Source organism: Chelonia mydas, chromosome 2 (genome assembly GCF_015237465.2).
Source record: "Chelonia mydas isolate rCheMyd1 chromosome 2, rCheMyd1.pri.v2, whole genome shotgun sequence".
In the NCBI taxonomy this organism is placed as follows: domain Eukaryota; kingdom Metazoa; phylum Chordata; order Testudines; family Cheloniidae; genus Chelonia; species Chelonia mydas.
Genome location: NC_057850.1, coordinates 242,905,807 through 242,926,346, shown reverse-complemented (window position 1 = coordinate 242,926,346; position 20,540 = coordinate 242,905,807). Strand labels below are relative to the sequence as shown.

Sequence of the window (20,540 nt, the reverse complement as noted above, 5' to 3'; positions counted from 1 at the left end):
CTAAGCAATGGGAGTTAGACACTTAATTCAGGCACTTTTATAAATCCCACTAGGTACTTACCTGCATCTTTACATGCCTAAATACCTTTGTAAATCTCAACCTAAGCCTAGTGCTCAAGCAGATTCCTGAGCACCAGCACAATACTGATTCTTCTTAAAGTGTCACCTTCCGAATGACTAACCCCATTTCCTGCAGAATACTGGGCTTTTCTGTGAAGCGTTTCATTCGACATCAAATAGCAACCCTGAATTGCTTAGTTTGCGAAACCTGAAGAGATTATACCTCAAGATGGTACCATTTCATGCTACAGATAATTTTTAAGCTGTCTATACAGAATAATAATTTCCAGTACAAGGTCTCATCTCAGCACTGATTCTTGGACGGCTCAGTTCTATTCCCTCTCCTATTCTTCCCTTTAGAGGGGATTGAGGCACAACATGGACTTTAATGCCAGCAATACACAGATAACACCATCTCTACATCAAATGCAGATATTGCCATTTTACCTGTGTCTAACTGAAATCAGCTGCTGGCTAAAACAGAGAAAAGGCAAGACAGAGGAGGTGATGGTTAGAAGGGCTGAAAGGATTACCCTAGACCTCCACCTTGGGCATCTGTGCAATAATCAAGATTTTGCAAAGTTTGAGATCTTCTGGACAAAGTCACTAGTGGTTACACATTTTTCCACTATTCTCATCTCCAGCTGGGCAGGACACTGTGTTCCTCCTTATCAGTTTCTGACTTACCCACAGTCTACCCATACTACAGTCACCAATAAACTTGACTACTGCCACGCACATTGCACTTGGGAATGAAAACTGAAGCCCCAAGGCAGGTGCAACTGGGTCTCATTTAAAAAACACAGGCTGAGAGGAAAACATTACTCCAGGGCTTTGCATGCTCTCCAACCTCCTCCAATACAGCATGCACTTCAAAATCCTACTCTAGATCTCCCAAGTCCTAAACGGGCTGGGGAACCAACTCTCAGGAATGGACTATATCGTTCCACAACCCAGTATGAGAGCAATGATCAAACAAACAGTGTGTTCCCAGAGTGTAAGGTTTCCAGGGACAAGAATCTTTATGGCACAGTCATATTTGAAACTCCATTCCTTAAGTAACAGTTTGAGCTCAGATCTTACCACCTTTATAGTGGCATAGAAATGTAGGGCTGGAAGGACCTCAAGAGGTCATCTAGTGCATACCCATGTGCTGAACATAGAATTAAGCCTTCCTACAACAAAAGAAGAGTGATAGCATGCACATCGTAGTGATATTTAAAGCGGGAAGCTGTGGGAAAAAAGCTCAGCCTTTTGAAATGGGTCTTTAGATTTTGTTCTCAATTTTACTAGTGCCAACACACCACAGCAATGGGTACACTAAATATACACACTTCAAATATGAACTGTATGATATAAACATAACTCAGTCTCAGTCAAACATACCTATTCTTATAGTGGTAATTTCAAAAATGAAAAATTAACATCTTTTAGATGACATGTTTCAACATTATAATTATTACCAGAAGTCTTCTGTAAGATATTTTCAATACATTTACTTATATTTACTAAACAATGTTGTTATACGGTTACTGTTTTATTTGCAATGAACAGAAGAGTTTTTACTGAACAGTCATATTGAATTTAATTCCCACATTAGTTACTGTAAAAGGGAAATTTATTTTACATTGATTTTTGTGATCCCATAAGTGTCATTGTACAAAGCAAAAATGATTTTTCCATACATTTCAAATAAATATTATGTGGAAACATTTTATATCTGTGGTTCTCAACCTGTGGCCTGCAGACTGCTTGAAACCCAATCAGCACACAGCTGTGGCCCATGTGAAATCCTCAGGGCCATTCAGGTAGTATGTATATTATGTGGATACAGCCCACATAACAGAGAGAGCTCTATACGCGGCCCACAATGGTAAACAGGCTGAGAACCACTGGCTTATATTTTAACATGCAACTAAGCTAGTGGTGTAACAAAACAGATAAGACATTGACTGAGCCCTTCTAACCAACAATGGCTTGCTCTCTGTAGCATTTTCAGTCTGATACCTCATTATATAAGGAGAAAATATATTTTCTTACCATAAGAAGTTACTCACTTTGCGCAGTAATGATGGTTCCTCAAGATGTGTCCCCGTACGGGTGCTCCACTGTAGGTGTGCTTGCGTCACTGCGCTGCTGATCAGAGAACTTTGGTAGGAGTGTCTGTTAGGCCCGCACATGCGTTCTCTCTCTCCTTGTGCTGTGCCACGAGGCTAGCCAGCATGCATGGGCTAATGCCCCTCAGTTTCTTCCCTACCGCAGAGTCATAGACAAGAACTCCAAAGTAGAGGGGAGGAAAGCAGGTTGTGGAGCATCCGTAGATACATGCATCTTGAAGAACCATTGTTACTGCACAAGGTGAGTAACTTCCTCAAGTAGCGTTCCTATGGGTGCTCCACTGTAGGTGCCTCCCGAGCAGTTCCCCTTCTGGAGGGCCGGGACTTCGGAGTCAATGCTGTCATCGGTAACAGACCTATCGAGGCAAAGATGGCATCAGAGGCAGAGTCCCCAGTGATCATATAGTGTTCTGCAAAAGTGTGGACTGACACCCATGTCGCCACTCTACAAATCTCTGAGATAGGGACATTCTTGAAGGTGATGACGGATGAGGAGATTGTTCATGCACACTCCACAAGGTCAGTCTGCAGGGGTCAAGTTGCAAACTTGATAACACAGCCTGATGCAATTCGAGACCCACTTGGAGAGCCTTTGGGCTGATACTGCTGAGCCCTTGGATCTTTCCTTAATGAAGAGGAAAAGCCTAAGGGACTTCCTGAAGGCCTTTGTCCTGTCCAGGTAGAAGGCCAGGGTTCTCCTGACACCTAGTGTATATAATATAGCTTCCCTGTCATCTTGATGTGGCTTGGCATAGAAGATTGGAAGGTGAATCAATTGATTCATGTGAAATGCGGAGGTTACCTTAGGGATGAATTTTGGATGGGGTCGGAGCATAACCCTTTCCAGAAAAAATACCAGGTAAGGGGAATGTACCATCAGAGCCACAATCTCTCCTATTTTCCTGGTCAAGGTAATCATTATCAAGAAGGCAATTTTCATTGATAGGTACAGCAGTGAACAGGTGGCCATGGGTTCAAAGGGGGGGCCTACTCAGTCCTTAGTCCCCATGTGGGGGTAGGGAGTCGAAGCTGAGGGAAGAGGTTTACTACACCCTCGAGGAACTTCCTAAGCGGTTGGGCGTGACAGCACTTAGTACCCCCATACAGGTTGGTGGAAAGCTGTTATAGCTGCCAGGTGAACCCTAAGAGAGCTTAGAGATAGACCCAACCTTTTCAGGGTCAAAGCATAATCTAGGATCTGTGGAAGAGACGCAGAAGTTGGGGAGATTTGTTGGGATGTTCATCAAATCTGAAACCTGAACCATTTCTGCAGGTAAGTACATTGTGTTGAGGACTTTCTACTGTGTAACAGAACCGCTTGTACCGCTCTTGAACAGGAGTTTTCTAGGTGTTGGAACCAAACAGAAGCCATGCCCTCAGGTGGAGAATCCCCAAGTTGGGATGTAGGGTACATCTTCTGTTCTGTGAGAGGTGTGGAATGGCCGGGAAAGGGACTGGCAGGCACATCACAAGCTATGACGGTAGCAGGTCTGTCTTGGGAAAGTAGGAGCAAACAGAATGACATGATCTCCATCCCTGTTTACTTTCAGCAGGACCTTCAACAGTAGGGTAAATGGGGAAAAGACACAGAGAAGGTCCCTGTCCCAGGGAAGAGGAGAGCATCACCCAAGGAGCATTACCCTAACCCCACTCTGGAGCAGTAGTGTGGACATTTCTGGTTCAGGTGAGTGGCAAACAGGTCTGTGGACTGTGTCCCCCATTGTCTGAATAGGTTGTGAAGTACTGTCGGGGGTATCTCCCACTCGTCGTCGTGTGGGAATTTGTGACTGAGACTGCCCGCTATTGAGTTTTGTGCACCTGGGAGGTGAGCCACAGACAGTGTAACATTGTGGGAGATGCACCAATTCCATAGCCTTATCACTTCTGCGCATAGAGAGGGTGACCTGGCTCCCCCTTGTCAACTGATGTAGTACATACAGAATAAGCTGTCTGTTAGGATCTTTGTGCATGATCAGCAGGAAATGGGCACAGGCGCTCCTGATCACTCTTAGCTCAAGGAGATTGATATGAAGGGTGATCTCCATGGGCGACCATTTGCTTTGTGTTCTGAGGCCGTTTAGATGCGCAACTAACTCTATGAGTGATGCGCTAGTGGTGAGGAGCAACGACAGCGATGCCTGCAAGAAGGGGATCCCCTTACAAATGTTGACTGGGTCCTTCCACCAGTTTTTGATTCTGGTGGGTGGTGATAGAGATTTGTCCAGTCTGTCCTTGTTTGGTCAGTAAACCAAGCTGAACCAAATTTGGAGGCATTGCATGTGAAGCCTGGCACGCAGTATCACCACCGTGCCCACTGCCATATGCCCCAAGAGTTGGGGGCAAAGCCAGGCTGGTATCTAAAGGCTACTCTGAAAGGTGTCTATGAGCGTGATTAAAGATAGGAACCTGTGTAGAAGCAAGAGGACTTTGGCCTGTAATGAGTCACGGTCGACCCTTATGAATTCCAGGTTACACTGGAGTGAAGGTTGACTTCCGGATGTTGATCTGTAGACCCAGTTCTGTAAACAAGTTCACCGTTGCTTTGATGACTTGGTGAGCCTTTCTCAGAGATCGGGCTCTGAGGAGATAATCATCCAGGTAGGGATAGACCATTATCCCTTGGAAACGTAAAGGAGCGGCCACTACTGAAAGAACCTTGGAAAATACTCTCGGAGCTGATGATAGCCCAAAGGGGAGCACTCTGTATTGGTAGTGGTCATGTCCCACAGTGAATGTGACAAATCATCTGTGAGCCAGGAGGACTGAGATATGAAAATAGGCGTCCTAAAGGTCAAGGGCCAAAAGCAAGTCTCCCTGTTCCAAAGTTGGAATGATCATTGATAACGTGACCATCTTGAATTTTTGAGCCTTGACAAACTTGTTGAGAGCTCAGAGGTCAAATATGGGTCTCCAACCTCCCTTCTTTTAGGATATGAGAAAATAATGAGAGTAGAACCCATTACCTTGTAGATGTTGAGGTACTGGTTCTATGGCTCCTAACTGTAGGTTTTGCTCTACATCTTGTCATAGTAAAATCACGTGACAAAGGGTCCTGAAGAGGAACAGGGAAGGGGGTTGTAGAGTGGGTAGTGAAGTAAAATGGATGGAGTACCTAGTTTGAACGATCTTGAGGCCTCATTGGTCCAATATTATGCATTCCCAGGCACTGCGGAATGCTACCAATCATGGCAAAATGGGTGTGGACCGATGGTTGGCTGTGTTGGTCAAGGGGAGTGGTCTAACGGCACCTCAACCTGCCTGTCAAAAATGGTGCTTAAATGCAGAGGGCTGGGACAAAGATCGTGGACCGGGTGATTTGTGTTTAGGAAAGTTCCCTTTCTTTCTTTGTGGCTCGTAGTAGTGTTGAGGTTGGTACTGAGACCCATGTAGTCTATACTGGGATTGAGGATTAAATCGTCTCTTTTGTCCAGGTATAGATGCCCAGTGACCGAAGGCTAGTACTGGAGTCCTTAAGGGTGTGAAGGGAGGCATCAGTCTTGCTGGCAAAGAACTCTGTGCCCTCAAAAGGAACATCCTCAACACTGGACTGTACCTCTTTCAGGAAGCCTGACAAATGGAGCCATGACGCTCATCGCATCACCACAACCACGGCGATTCACCTAGCCGCCCTGTTGGCTGCATCAGTGGCAGATTGCAGCGATGTCTTTCCACTAATTGGCCCTCCTGAATAATGGCCTTAAATCTGTCACAATAGCTTCTGGCACTTTACCTGCACCGGTCGTTCCTGTAATGGGCAAGCCATCGCTGGCAGTGGTGATGTGGACTTGTGCACCGGGAGCATCTTTTTAGAGGAGTGCTTACTCCTGTCCTTCAGTGCCGATGACTCAATGCCCATGGCCCATACCCATCGGGTCCATGGGCCTGTGAGCGGTGCTGTTTGCTGTCGGTTTCCGTGAGCCATGGGTGCTGGACTGAGATGGTGATCGCTTACAGCTATCTCAGGGCTCACTATGGGGACCTCTCTGTCTCTTCTTAGATGATTTATGAGAGGGGTCCGCAGCCTGTTTCCTTGACCCACAGCCCTTAGATGAAGAAGGCCGTGGCAAAAACTTATGTCTACCAGGCAACTGGGGTCAGAGAGCTGCCTCACTGAAGATGACCTTCTGGTGGAGCACTCTGTCTTTGTGGGATCTTGGCCAGAGTTATTGCCAAAGACCACACTTCTGTCATACATGGCCTTCCCCAAGGCAGCAAATGCACTGAGAGTGCTTGTCCGCTACCGGGATCGCCTCTTTACAAGTGAAGCACTTTTTTAAGCCCAGCAACTGGACATATCTCACTGGGGGAAAAGGGTCCCTGGCGGGGGGAGAAAAAGCAGGAAAGAAATTAAAGTCTTTTTTTTATTATTTTCAAAGATAAAATAAGAAAGGAAAAGAAGATTACAACTAGAACAGTAACTAGGAGACTAAGGGCTTGTCTTCACTACAGCGTAAGTCCAGCTATGTTATTCACGTAGCTAGAGTAGACATAGCTTAGGTCAACTTATCCCAGTGTCTTCACAGTGCTGAGTTGACAGATGCTCTCCAGTCGACTTCCCTTACTCTTCTCAGAGAGCTGGAGTACCGGGGTCGACCAGCGAGCACTCTGCCATCGATTTAGTAGGTCTTCACCAGACCTGCTAAATCGATCGCTGCTGAATCGATTGCAGTAGCATCGATCTCCCCAGGGTGACCAGCCCTAATTACAGGTATGTAAAATAAAAAGATAGCCTTAGACTACTAATGAACAGGGGTGGTTGAGATAGAACTGAGGGATATTAGCCCACACATGCGGGCTAGCCTCGTGGCACAGCACGAGGAGAGACAGCGCATCTGCAGACCTAATGGATACTGTTACCGAAGTTCTCTGATCAGCAGAGTAGGAACACAAGGACATCTACAGCGGAGCACCCATAGGGACACTCCTCGAAGAAGAATACAGGCATTTAGGAGGTGCTCAGATGACGTGACTGGTGCCAAGTATTTAAAACAGAAATTCTAGTAATTTGTATTTCTTCCTTTCCAAAACAGAGAATAAGTAGTCCTTTTAGAACCTACTGAGGGAACAATAATGATATGGCTGCACTAGAAATGCTACAGCAGCACAGCTACCTGCAACAATGCATCTGCAGCATAGACACTACAGAGACAGAAGAGGTAGTTCTTCTGTTGTAGTAAATTCACCTCCCTAAGGACGGAAGCTACATCAACAGACCCTGTGACATCTACACCAGGACTTAGGTCAACTTAATTACATCCCAGAGTGTGAAATTTTTTACAACTCTGAGCAATATAGTGAAGCCAACTTAAGTGTAAACCAGCCCTACATCAAAGTCAATCCCACAACTGGGAAAATCTGTGAAAGAGAAGAGTGAGGGGGGATTTGATAGCAGCGTTCAACTACCTGAACGGGGGTTCCAAAGAGGATGGAGCTAGGCTGTTCTCAGTGGTGGCAGACGACAAAACAAGGAGCAATGGTCTCAAGTCGCAGTGTAGGAGGTTTAGGTTGGATATTAGGAAAAACTATTTCATTAGGAGGGTGGTGAAGCACTGGAATGGGTTACCTAGAGAGGTGGTGGAATCTCCATCCTTAGAGGCTTTTAAGGCCTGGCTTGACAAAGCCCTGGGTGGGATAATTTAGTTTGGGTTGATCCTGCTTTGAGCAGAGAGTTGGACTAGATGACTTCCTGAGGTCTCTTCCAACCCTAATCTTCTATGAAAGAAGGCTGTGATGATTTTAAAAAAAAGTGGTTTAGAGGCGAAGTGAAGGCAGCTGTAAAAAAAAAAAAAGGGGGGGGGGGGCAAAAAATTATCATATATAGCAAATGGAAGAAAGTAAGTTGATAGTAATGAATATAAATCAGAAGTTAGGAACTGTGAAACACTGATAAGGGAAGCAAAGGGACACAAGGAGATATCCATAGCCAGCAGAGTTAAGGACAATAAGGAAGAGTTTTTTTAAATATATTAGGAACAAAAAAGAATCCTGAATTCTAGAGGGAAGTGGTAGAATTATCAATAATAGTGCAGAAAAGGCAGAAGTGTTCAATAAATGTTTCCATTCTGTGTTTGGGGGGGAAAGACAGATATTCGTCTCAGCATATGATTATAAGCTTTTCAGTCCACTAGTATCGATGGAGGATGTTAAATTGCACCTACTAAAATTAGACATTTTTACATCAGTAGGTACAGATAACTTGCAACCACAAGTTTTAAAAGAGCTAGCTCTGGAGCTTGATGGCCTGTTAACATTTTAGAAGTTCCAGAAGACTGGAAGAAAGCTAGTGTTGTGCCAGTTTTTCAAAAGGGTAAATGGGATAACCCAGGGAATTACAGACCTGTCAGCCTGACATCGATCTCAGGCAAGATAATGGAGCGGCTGACATGGGACTCAATTAATGAAGAATTAAAGGACAGTAATGTAATTAATGCAAATCAACTTGGGTTTATGGAAAATAGATCCTGTCAAATTAACTTGATTTTTTTTGATGCGATTACAAGTTTGGTTGACAGTGCTGACATAATAGTCATTTGTAAGGCATTTGACTTAATACCACACAACATTTTGATTAAAAAATTAGAACGATATAAAATTAAAGTAGCATACATTAAATGGATTAAAAACTGGCTAACTGATGGGTCTCAAAATGTAACTGTACATAGGGAAACGTAATCCAGTAGTTCTGTTTCCAGTGAGGTCCTGCAGAGATTGGCTCTTGACCCTATGTTATTTTTAAAAAATGTTATCAATGACCTGGAAGAAGACAAAAAACAACACTTATAAAGTTTGCAAAAGACCAAAAAAAAAATGGGGAATGGTAAATAATGAAGAGGACAGGTCAAAGATTCAGAATGATCTGGACTGCAGGGTAAACTAGGCACAAACAATATGCATTTTAATACGTGTCAAACCGTGATAGGGATGGTCAGTCCTAGTGGTGGGAGCCATGGCAGTTAGGCCTAGTGGTTGGAGCCGGGGGTCAGAGCCAGAATCAGGAGTCTAGAGCGGCCTTGGAGCAAGGCCGGAGTGAGAACAAAACTAGGGCAGTACTAAGAACAGGACTAGAAGCAGGGCTGGAGCAGGCTAAGGCGTAGGGAGTCTGTTGTCACTACCAGGCAGGAGAGAATTCGAAGCCCTGGAGTGACATTAAGCAGAGAGCTGCTGTTCCTCCATTGAGGCTTATATATCTGCCTGAAAGCCACAGACCAGTTCCTGGCTTGTGGCCATAGAGCTAATGAGATCCTGGGATGCATGAAAAGGGGAATCTCAAGTAGGAGTAGAGAGGTTATTTTACTGCTGTATCTGGAACTGGTGTGACCGCTGCTGGAATACTGTGTCCAGTTCTGGTGCCAACAATTCAAGAAGGACTCTGATAAATTGAAAATGGTTCAGAGAAGAACCACGAGAATGATTAAAGGATTAGAAAACAAGCCTTATAGTGATAGACTCAAAGTGCTCAATTGATTTATCTGAACAAACAGATTGCTAAGGGGTGACTGGATTACAGTCTGAAAGTATCTACATGGGGAACAAATATTTAATAGGCTTTTCAGTCTATCAGAAAGGTGTAACATGATCCAAAGGCTGGAAATTGAAGCTAGACAAATTCAGACTGGAAACAAGGTGTAAATGTTTGACAGTGAGGGTAATTAACAATTGGAACAATTTACCAAAGGTTGTGGTGGATTTTCCATCGCTGACAATTTTTAAATCAAGATTGGATGTTTTTCTAAAAGATCTTCAAAATAGTTTCTAGAGCAGAAGTTCTATGGCCTGTGTTATATAGGAGATCAGACTACATGATCACAGTGATCCCTTCAGGCCTTAGAATCTATCAATCTATGAAAGAGGTGAGATTTCCGTTTAGTTCTGATTAAGATAAGTGATCATCTTTTCCCCCTGCAATTTTTTTCAGTAATTTTCAAACCACTTCCCTCTCCCCCCACACCACTTACTCCCTTCCTTTGGCTAGAATGGACTGATTTAAATCCTATTGTACAAGTCGATTGCTGGTAAAGTCAATGGACTTGCACAAAAAATTAAATTTAGCCCTAACTTGCAGCTACAGAAAACAAAATTACACAAAACCCCAAACACACATGAAACAACATAACGGAGGCAGCCAGTCAAATGCTAAAGAATGTGTGTGTGTGCGCGCCACATTCCCAAATGCTGTTAAACTCAAGGAACGAAGAAAAGCAAATTCCAAAGGAAAGGGCCCCTCAACTGAGAAAATCCTGCCACCAGTCATGCCACCCTTGGGAAACTGCAGCAAGAGCCTCTCAGCCACTCTTAACTGCAAGTACTGGGTGAGAGGAAGCAGGTTTGCATAGTCCCTTTCCCTGTAAGTAAACCAGTGAGCATGAAATATTATTTCTCCTGTTTCCCATATTTATACAAAAGGGGAAGTACTATGCCAGTTTGTGAGGTTATTTTTATTTCGTTTCCTTTCACTTTGTGCACTATACGTGGCCTTATTTTAGTTACCTAGAAATCAGATGGAAAGGTTGAATTTGACTGGTTTTGTTAGTCAGCTGTCAAAGTTTCAAGAGTTATGATAGATGTATACTTACTATGCACAAGAAAAGTAAACAACTGACTTACAGAATAAGCATTTGCAACATAAAAACATACACTGAACAGCAGGTAAATTTCAGAAGCATGTTCTTTGTGTCATTTTGTTTAAGTGGATTATAGAATGGTTACTTGAGGTTAAGCAAGATTATGATTTTTAAGAAGTTGTGATTCAAACATATGTACACTAACAGGGTTGATGGGAACTACATCCTTCCCTTCTGGGATATTACTATATTAATATTTATACACATACATCTCCCCCCATTCAGTAAAGATTTATTGGGGGGAAAAAACCTGAAGATAGTAACATTACATTGGTATACGCAAGTAGCCATCAACAAGTTCTCCTCTCCCCCTTTCTTTTCATTATCACTTCAGTTTTGTTTTCCCACCCCACCTCCCAATCAGTTGGACTAATTTGAGAATACAGCAGTACAATATAAACTGAAAAGTAAATATTTATGCTCCCCCTGTACTGACTGGGTGCTAAAGTTGTATAAAAGATACTTTGCAGGCCTTCATCTATTGGCAGAGTTAACTTTAGATGAAAATTGTACAGACTCAATGAAATCTCAAAGTACAAGGCTTTCCTAATCAGCCCACTAGGATGCTTTTTTGTATTTGTTTGTATTGATTTAAGAGGAAACTTGCAATAAAACAAGTTTTAACAATTCTGAAACAACTCAATCTTGCACATTTGGCAAACAGCTTAGATATCCCAGCACTTTGCTTCCTGTTTATGTGCAAGTTTCATTAAGTTTTACCTCCATCTGCTGGACACATTGAAAATAGCAGAAATGAAAATGTTACCATTTTTAAGTACATTTTCAGGAGCTGTTGACAGTTAAACTTTCATTACACAAAATTACTCATCTTGAATATTACGCACTCTCTGCCTAGTTACATATATAGTAAGAGGAGACTTTTTTAAAGTCACCACTAATATTAAATAGTTACAATCATATACCAAGGCAAGAACCCAACAAAACAGGGAGGTGCTCATAATAGGTTAAAAAAATTTACCCACTGTTAATAAAAATCATAGAAGTGGATACTTAACATATCAATTCAATACAAGAAACTACAGTGCATCAATGACAACATTAAGATTCTGATTTATACTGGCAAAAGTTTAAAAATGCAGCCTTAACTCTGTTCCTCTGTGAACAGATTACAATGAAGTCTTCAATTATAAGACAAAATACTATTTATCAAATGCACAGTAGCAACTTGTAGTACTGTATATTAATTGTGTGCACCAGCTGAAGTCCACTAGAGACTTTTGTATGAAGTGGATAATAAATCAAACAACATAACATACTACAGAACAATTAGAAGAGTAATAGTGGAAAAATTACTGGAAGTATAGTCTGCAGCTCAATTTGTTTTGTAGTTGACTGCCTCATCCACTATATAACACCTGAAGAACCCAGTGCTGTTGTTTCAAAAACTGAACAGTACTTAGCTGTTAAACATGTATTTCAACTAGTCAGTCAACTATATCTTTGTTTCATTACACTACTTAAAATATATAAAAAAATTGTATGACAGGTTGCAGGAAAATGATACATTATACTGTGTTTGAGAAATAGCGAGTGATCCTGTATCTAAAGATTCTTATATTGCATACACAAGGGGACAGAATTATGGATGTTCAGGCAATCATTTCCTGACTTCACACTTTAGAGTGCAATCTTAATGTTTTCTTAGTTATTTTTTTAAATAACACTTCCTAATTACTTTTGAAAGAAAACAGAAAAGAAATGTCATAATGTGACTAGACACCATAGGAACACTACATCTCATACACCTAATAAAGTCCGCAAGAGGGAGCCCATCTCCAGCAAGAATTACAAACTGTGAAGCATTTGCTTTGCCAGCTGTGTAATAAATAAGAGATACACTAAATCTTTCCATGGACTCCAGAGGTGTTTGGAGCAGGCTCTCACTAGGTACTTTCACTAAATTTTGCAATATACAGCTAACTTAGGTTCTACACGAGTGCATTTACTACTTTCACATCAACCATTGTTAAACTATACACCAGGGATCAGCAACCTTTGGCATGCGGACCATCAGGGAAATCCACTGGCAGGCTGGGATCGTTTGTTTACCTGCAGCATCCGCAGGTTTGGCCAATCGCAGCTCCCACTGGATGCAGTTCACCGTTGCAGGCCAACGGGGGCTGCGGGAAGCAGCATGGGCCAGTGGGAGCTGCGATGTTTCTAACCATCAGAGGAGTGAAGTTCTGGAACAGCCTTCCAAGGGAAGCAGTGGGGGCAAACGACACATCTGGCTTCAAGAGTAAGTTTCGTAAGTTTATGGAGGAGATGATACGATGGGATAGCTTAATTTTGGCAATTAATTGATCTTCGACTACTAGCAGTAGGTATGCCCAATGTTAGATGGGGTGGGATCTGAGTTACTACAGAGAATTCTTTCCTGGGTGTCTGGCTGGTGAGTCTTGCCCACATGCTCAGGGTCTAGCTGATCGCCATATTTGGGGTCGGGAAGGAATTTTCCCCCAGGGCAGACTGGCAGAGGCCCTGGGGGGTTTTCACCTTCCTCTGCAGCATGGGGCACGGGTCACTTGCTGGAGGATTCTCTGCACCTTGAAGTCTTTAAACCATGATTTGAGGACTTCAGTAGCTCAGACATAAGTTAGGGATTTGTCACAGGAGTTGGTGGGTGAGATTCCATAACCTGCATTGTGCAGGAGGTCAGTCTATGATTCTACTTCAGTTACATGAATAGCATAACTGAAGTACACGGATCCACTTACTGTGGTGTCTACACTGTGCTGTGTTGATGGGAGACACTCTCCAGCCAACGTCCCTTACGCTTCTCGGGGAGGTGGAGTACACAAATAGATGGGAGAACACTCTTCCACCAATTTAACGTGTCTTCACCAGACCCACTAAATCGACACCACTGCATCGATTGCAGCAGTGCCAATTTAGCCGGTAGTGTTGACATGGTCTTAATCAAATCAAAACAAAATATTTACTGGAAAATTCAAAGGCACTTCTCCTAAAGGAGAGCTATTTCTTGCCAAATTTCAATTTTTCAACTTCAGCCATTTTGGCGCTACAGCTCTTCTAAAAGAATTTTTAAATTATAATTTTAAATTATATAGGAAATATTTTTCCCCTATACAAAAGCAACAGAATGATTTTTGCTCAAATTTTTCACAACATTTCCCCTTCAGCCAGGGGAGGGAGCATTTGCTCTCTGACAGGATTATTGTTCTCATTTAGTAAAAGGTTAAAAATCTATGTGGCTGACTGTAGGTAGAGAAGGAAAGAGCTGCTCTGCATGGTATATTCCTGCTTCCCTTGGGAATTAAAATCCAATTTTTTTTTAAGAATAGGGTGACAAGGAATGACTGTCTTACATCTGTAAAGTATTGCATGTCAGCAGAGACATAAAATTAACCAAATCTAGGTAACATAAGAAGAATGTCAACTAATTTTGGAAAAGTGGGAGAAGAAATGAAGGAAACAGAGAAAGGGAATGCTGCCTTAATATGTTCCAAGAGCCAGAATATTTAGTTTGCTGCAAATATCTTAGAGGTTCTGTTTGTGTGTGTTTTTTGTTGTTGTTGGTTTTTTTTTTTTTTTTTGGGGGGGGGGGGGGGAAGGGTTGTTTTTTAAAGTTAACTTGCAATTAACATACAAAAGCAAGGTTAGATGGTGCCAGAGAGATAGGAGAACAAAGTCTAAGTCAGAGTACAGAGTTTAGAGGAGGGATTTGAAGAAGGAAAGGGTGGGATGCTTGTCACAGATGAAGAGGAAAACCATTCCTGATGTAGAGGTGAAAAGACACAGTAATAAGTGGGTGAAGGACTCAAGAATTAAGAAGGGGGTTAAAAGCAAGGCACAAAATGATGATAAGGAGGAAATGGAACCAACATGTAGGCAAACACAGGCAAGTAAAACTTCAGGCCAGCATATCTAATCTTCTACACCAAGTCTCATTGGAGGAGGTCACAGAGCCTAGACAGTGCCTGGCAACCAAAAGCATCGTATCAGTGAGCCAGATGTATTGCCTCTGATTGGGTGGTTTGGTGCAGCTGAGAGGAGCACAAAGCAAGAACTGCTCTGTACCGGATGCATGGGGTTTGGTTCTGGGATTTCTAAATTCCAAGCCTAATCAGGCCCCATTACCTGACCATACTGCATCACCGCCTGTCACATGCAAAGGATAGGGATACTGCATGGAAAATGAAACTGCCCTAGTTAGATGCAGAGTGTGTGTTTACATGTTCAGAGACAATGGCTTTCAGCATGGAGCAGAAATAAAGGGGCATAAGTGACTCAGGTTAGCGAAACATGGAAATTCTCAATACCAGGAAGCAACAGCTTGTCTCAAATTCACTTAAGAGATACTACACTCTAAGCTTAACCAACTAGAAAAAGTTTACCTTTTAAAATATTGGGACTTCAGAACCGCATATCAATTTTAAGCCTCACCATTGTCCATCACACTGTCTAAAGAAGAACTGGGTACCTCTGCTTTTTGATAACTCAGCAAATAGCTATCTTTTCTATTAGCAAGTTGCCCCCTGACATCACAAGGTATGTTTTTTCCTCAATTAATACATCTAAATCCAATGACAATCACCAATTCCTCACCAAGATGCATCTTCTCATTGCAGTATGTTAGCTGCTCCGAACTACAGCAACTATATATATCTGTAGAGCACTAAGCACGCTTACCATTATTTGAATTCTGGCAGTGCCCAAAGTGCTAGACACTGTCAACACACAGGGAGACAAGACTCTACATTGAACAATTTCACTTTAACAAAATACCATAATAAATGTGGCAAGATCAAAATATATAATTTTATATACATGATTTACTTTTAAAAATAAAAGCAGCTAAAACTCACTGCTTCTCAATCCATCCATTGTAGATGACAAGTTTCTTGTATGAACCGCTAGTCGCATTTGAATAAATAAACACAATTTTTTTCCTCCATATCCCTCTTTAGCTCACTGAACATTACACCTACAGGTGTAATAAGACTTTTCTTTCACATTTCCAAGTTACTTAGCTTCCTGTAAAAGCAGTTCTTATGCTATACATGTTTCTGTATTCAAGAACAGTAGCTTTTGGGTTGCCTTCCCTTAGTCAACACAACCCTCAAAAAGCCAGAATGGTGATGACTTGTAAATTTGCTGCTGTGCATTAGATTACAAATGCCTGATTTATCAATGGCATATAAACCAAGAACATTTACAATTTTGAGCAATTATGCCAGTAAGTATATTAAAAACAAAAGGATCACTCAAAACCAGAATATGCACTGGAAGTGGTGTTATCTGTTAAAATGTGCTTTTAATTACATTATGCAAGTACTAACCATGAATTAGAGAGCCATTTAACCACTGAATATAGTAGTTTTGTGGAAAAGAAAGCAGGATCTCATTGCTGATTATTGAAAAAGGTAGAAGCAGGACGGCACCAGCTGAAACTGCAAGAGTGAAGGTACTCAAAAACAGCCTGGAAGTCAAACAAATGTATCATTGTTACTGCCCATAAAATAACATGTTTCAAACAACAAAGTAGTAAACCTAATTCATGGGGCTCATCGCAAAAATGTATCAATTTACACTACAAAAATGCACATATTTTGAAAGGTCATATTTACAAAAGTACATCGCTACATCTTTATTTTTCAGATATGAGGTGGTTTACAGAATTATCAAAATTATATAAATAAAAATAATTCATTCTTGAAAAAAATATTAGGACTTTTCTTCTCTAGGGTTGGAATACATTCATGATCCAAGCTCAATTAAGTATTTCAACATATAATACCTTTGGACAATATACCTTTCCTTAAGACTACTCAGGAAAGTGGTGAGATTAACAGAAGGAGCGATTGAAAGATACCACTCACTGGTTCAAAGTGAATTAATGCAACAATTAATCACTAAAAATGTCAACAGGATCACAACTGAACATGACTATTTAACCATGCAATTGTAGATTTACTGCGTTTCTTTCCATACAAAGCATGGACCCATCATCATTTGATGGGCTAAAGATTATTCTGTTGGCTAGATAATAGAATGAAGGGAAATCTCAACTAAAAATAAAATAAGCATTTAAAATTTTGAAGGGAAAAGTATACTGATCTGAAATACTCCAAAAACAATTTACAGTAAGTGCCATTTTTTCGCTTTTAACAGAATTATACCCTTTTCAAGAACACAACGCCAACCAAAAATTTTATTCAAGTGTAAGTTTGACACTAAAATGGAACTCTATAATAATTTTCTAAACGGCATAACTGAAAATTAAGATATATATTGGACTAAGACGCTTACAGGGAAAATGTCAATAATTATATTGTTTGACTGTAGAATTACTTTCTCCCTCCCCCACCCTCTCACAAAGAGAGGGTCCATTTCTACAAACCCTTACTCATTCCCACAGTCATTGTTTACAAGTATTTCCACTACAGTCAATTTGTTGTACTACGAAGTGGTCTTAAATGGAGGTATAGCCATCCAGAATCCTACAGTGTTAGTTTTCTTTAACCAAAATTCTGATGATTACCATATGTGACGCAGTATCAACCTGTGTGTTTGTGAAGTTAAAGTTTAATTAAAGATAACAAGCATTCACAGCTAATGAACAAGAGAGTTTAAGATCATTAGAACAGGAAGCAGCTTATATTACATGTATACATACAATGAGCAATTCTTATGGCTTCAAATTTAATGAAAGAAGTTAACATTAAAATTTAGCTAGCATAAAAAATATTGTCTTGTACTCAGTTACTTACCTTACAATTTTACAAAAAACAAATATCACTTGAAGATTCCAAATCCAAAACTGAGGTACCACAGGTACAAAATAGACAGCCTGGCTAGAATATGTACATTTTCTCACAGATGCAAGCTAGTTAATCTATGTTGCATGCAGAGTTGTAGCAGTGTTGGTCCCAGGATATTACAGAGACAAGGTGGATGAGGTATTATATTTTAATAGGCCAACTTTGGTTGGTGAGAAACACAAAGATATATACACTTCACCCACCTTGTCTATCTAGTTAATCTGTAATTTACCGAAGAAGTTCCTCAAAAACCCAGAGTGTAACCCCCTGAAAAGCAAGTAAGGAGGCTGGAATAAACCAGTCAGCAAGGCAAAATAAAATAGCCTAAGCCTAAAGTCTGCAATTAAGTCTTTTCTCTACAAGAAAGTCCTTTCACTAATTACCCACAATCTCTCAAAACTAGAGAGCAAAGTCTGAAATTCTTAGTTATACTTATTTAGTATTTCACATTGTTTCTCAGATATGTTTTTCAGTAACACTTAAGTGATTTTTTGGATTCAAAGCGGGTGTCATTCACTAGTGGTAGGGGAAGTGTGGTTTCTAAAAAATGCAGCAGTACCTTCACACTTTCACTGTGAAATAAGCAACATGTCCCTCTCCCGCAGCATGCCCGTACTGCTGGAGAAGTACCACTGCACGGCATATAGCACCCTACCACCAGCATAAGGGAGAGTGCTGAGCAATTTGAAAACTGCTTCATAATATCTTCAAGCCTACAACAAATAGCAAAAAAAAGCTATTTCACGTTTGTAAAGGAACAGGGTGGAAGTAAAAAATTGTTGGTTGCTCAAAAATAGACCATCAGCAACAAAAGACTATCTTTTCAAAATGTTTTCCATTTAAGAGGAAGGGAACTAAAGTGACACTGACATCTGTTAATCAATTTAAAGAAAAATTCAATAGCAAGAAATGCTAAATTGCAGGAATACATCCTGAATTCAGCTAAGAACTTAGTTCCAGAAGCCTAACAATGGAAATAAAGCAAAGTCACAGCTCAAGAAGCTTTCCCAAACATGATTTGGTGTTTATTTTGGGTAAGGAGAGGAAGAGGGGGGAAAAAAAGTCCAGTGGCAAAGAGAGCACAGAATTGGGAAGCTAAGGCATATGACTCCATATAGTGGCAATCTTCAGAGATAATTGAAGAAATTGATTATAATAAGCCAATAAATCAGAAAAGGGTACAGTGCAAAGTCAAGGGACTTTGTGAACAAGACCTGCTATTTAAGATCTTTTTTGAAAGGTACTTCTTTTAAGGAGATGAACATTTAAGTTCTTGAATATTATCAAAACCCACAGTGATTAATTAGGTGTGTTTTTGTGAGTGCATTTGCGTGCTTAATGTAACAGTCACAAGTATTACATATTATGTTTTTAAAATATTGAACAAGACAATCACTTTAATGCTAATTATTCAGTGAAATGTTTAACTATAAAGCAGATCATATGAAAGTTTAAATGGACAATAAAATTAATTTATTTTTAGTTGAAGTTTGGGATGATTACTGTACTGATTTGACTTGCAACAGAGGCCTCGTGGGATTTCTCCAAACACCAGGACAAACAACTGAAAGAGCCACATTTAGTTGTCCTTAAGTGTACGCAATGGTTAAAACAGATTTGGAATGGAATAATTTGGGTAATTTTTACAATATATATATTCATAATATATATTTCTGGCAGGAACAGAGAAGATTTTGCCTGAAAAAGGAATAAAAATAAGAGTTACATGAAAATAGGACAAATGCATAAATAATGTTATGCTTAAATTAAATGTATAAAGCCTTCTCGTCCTCAGTCTTGGGTCATTTACACATTTATTTATATATTAGGTAAGTGTTTAAGGTAAAACTATGTGCTAAGATATTAAGGGTGATCTTTCCTGTAACACCTACCGAGGAAAGACTAGAAGTATTTGAAAAAAATCTTTGATACCTGGCATCAAGCCAGACAGGAGGAGTAACTTCGTCAGATGTTTTTGTCCTTACAGCAGAGAGCCCTGGTCTTGGCCTGAGCAAAATCCCTTCTGATACCCAAGTGGGTTAAAAAAAAAAAAAAAAAAAAAAAATCACACTATAGAATACCATTAAAGCCTAGCAATGATTAGTTGTCAAAAAAACTCCCATAAAAAAACTCCATACTTGTCAGATCAGAAAGTAAAACTATGAGTCAAATGTTATATCTACACACACACTTGAGCATCCATTTAATATCAAAAACTGAAGATGGGAATAACCTATCTACATCTAAAGTTTAAATTACTGTGCTATGACAAATGTGGTCTCTTGTTTCAGTTATTTAGACAGCTTATTTAGAACATTCTAAAAAGTTAATCCTCTGCATTGTCCACAACAAAATAACTACAACTCAGTCCCCAGTAATGCAAGGAGCTCTACCCAACTGATCACCCTTATGTCTTCATGAAGCCCCAGTTACTTCTCCACCGCCTGGGAGTGGATCAATACATATGCTTGAAGGTGTGTGTGAAAGTAGGCATGCAGTGGCCCTGAAGAAGAGAATAAGACAAGAAACTAAAAAGAAGTACAAGAAAAGGAGGTAAAGTAGTCTTTAGGAAGAAATGGGGAAAGAAAGAAGACAGAACAGGAGACAATATGGGGGAGAGGGGGGAATCTATGAAAGGAGGAGGGTGGCAAGAGAAGAAAAAGAAGAAACACCACACTCAAAACAATGAAAGAAGGAAAGTGGAGTAGAGCCAGAAATGGGAAAGAAGGTGTAACAAGAGAATACAGTAAAGTTACGCTTTTAAATTGCAAAGGCTAGGTCATTTAGGGGCATGCCTAGCGATGCATTTTTAGTGGGGTCAGTCCTTGTGGTATTCATATGTAAGTGGGAGGGAAACAGTGTGTGAATGAGCATAGGAGAGGGCAAGAGAGAATGGAGTGCTGCTAACTCTTGTGATTTTACTGCAAGTACCACAG

At 40.7% G+C, this 20,540-nt stretch overlaps 1 protein-coding gene across 4 annotated transcripts in view; it reads right to left on the bottom strand.

Annotated features, from left to right (window-relative positions):
• The window catches only part of LMBR1 (limb development membrane protein 1), a 153,699-nt gene that overhangs the window by 90,081 nt on the left and 43,078 nt on the right, over positions 1-20,540 (bottom strand). Inside the window, exons 1-2 of one of the 4 annotated variants that reach the window (XM_037891076.2) lie at positions 17,554-19,260; positions 16,123-16,262 (exon numbers count right to left, since the gene is read on the bottom strand). The exons of 1 other annotated variant lie outside the window; for it this stretch is intronic. Coding sequence is in view for 1 of the 3 variants with exons in the window: in XM_037891074.2 (XP_037747002.1) it covers positions 16,123-16,262 (140 nt within the window). In the remaining 2 variants the exon portion in view is untranslated. Of the gene's footprint in view, positions 1-2,117; positions 2,393-16,122; positions 16,263-17,553; positions 19,261-20,540 lie in introns of those variants that run through there. 2 more of the 4 variants (XM_037891074.2, XM_043541557.1) reach the window with 2 other exon arrangements.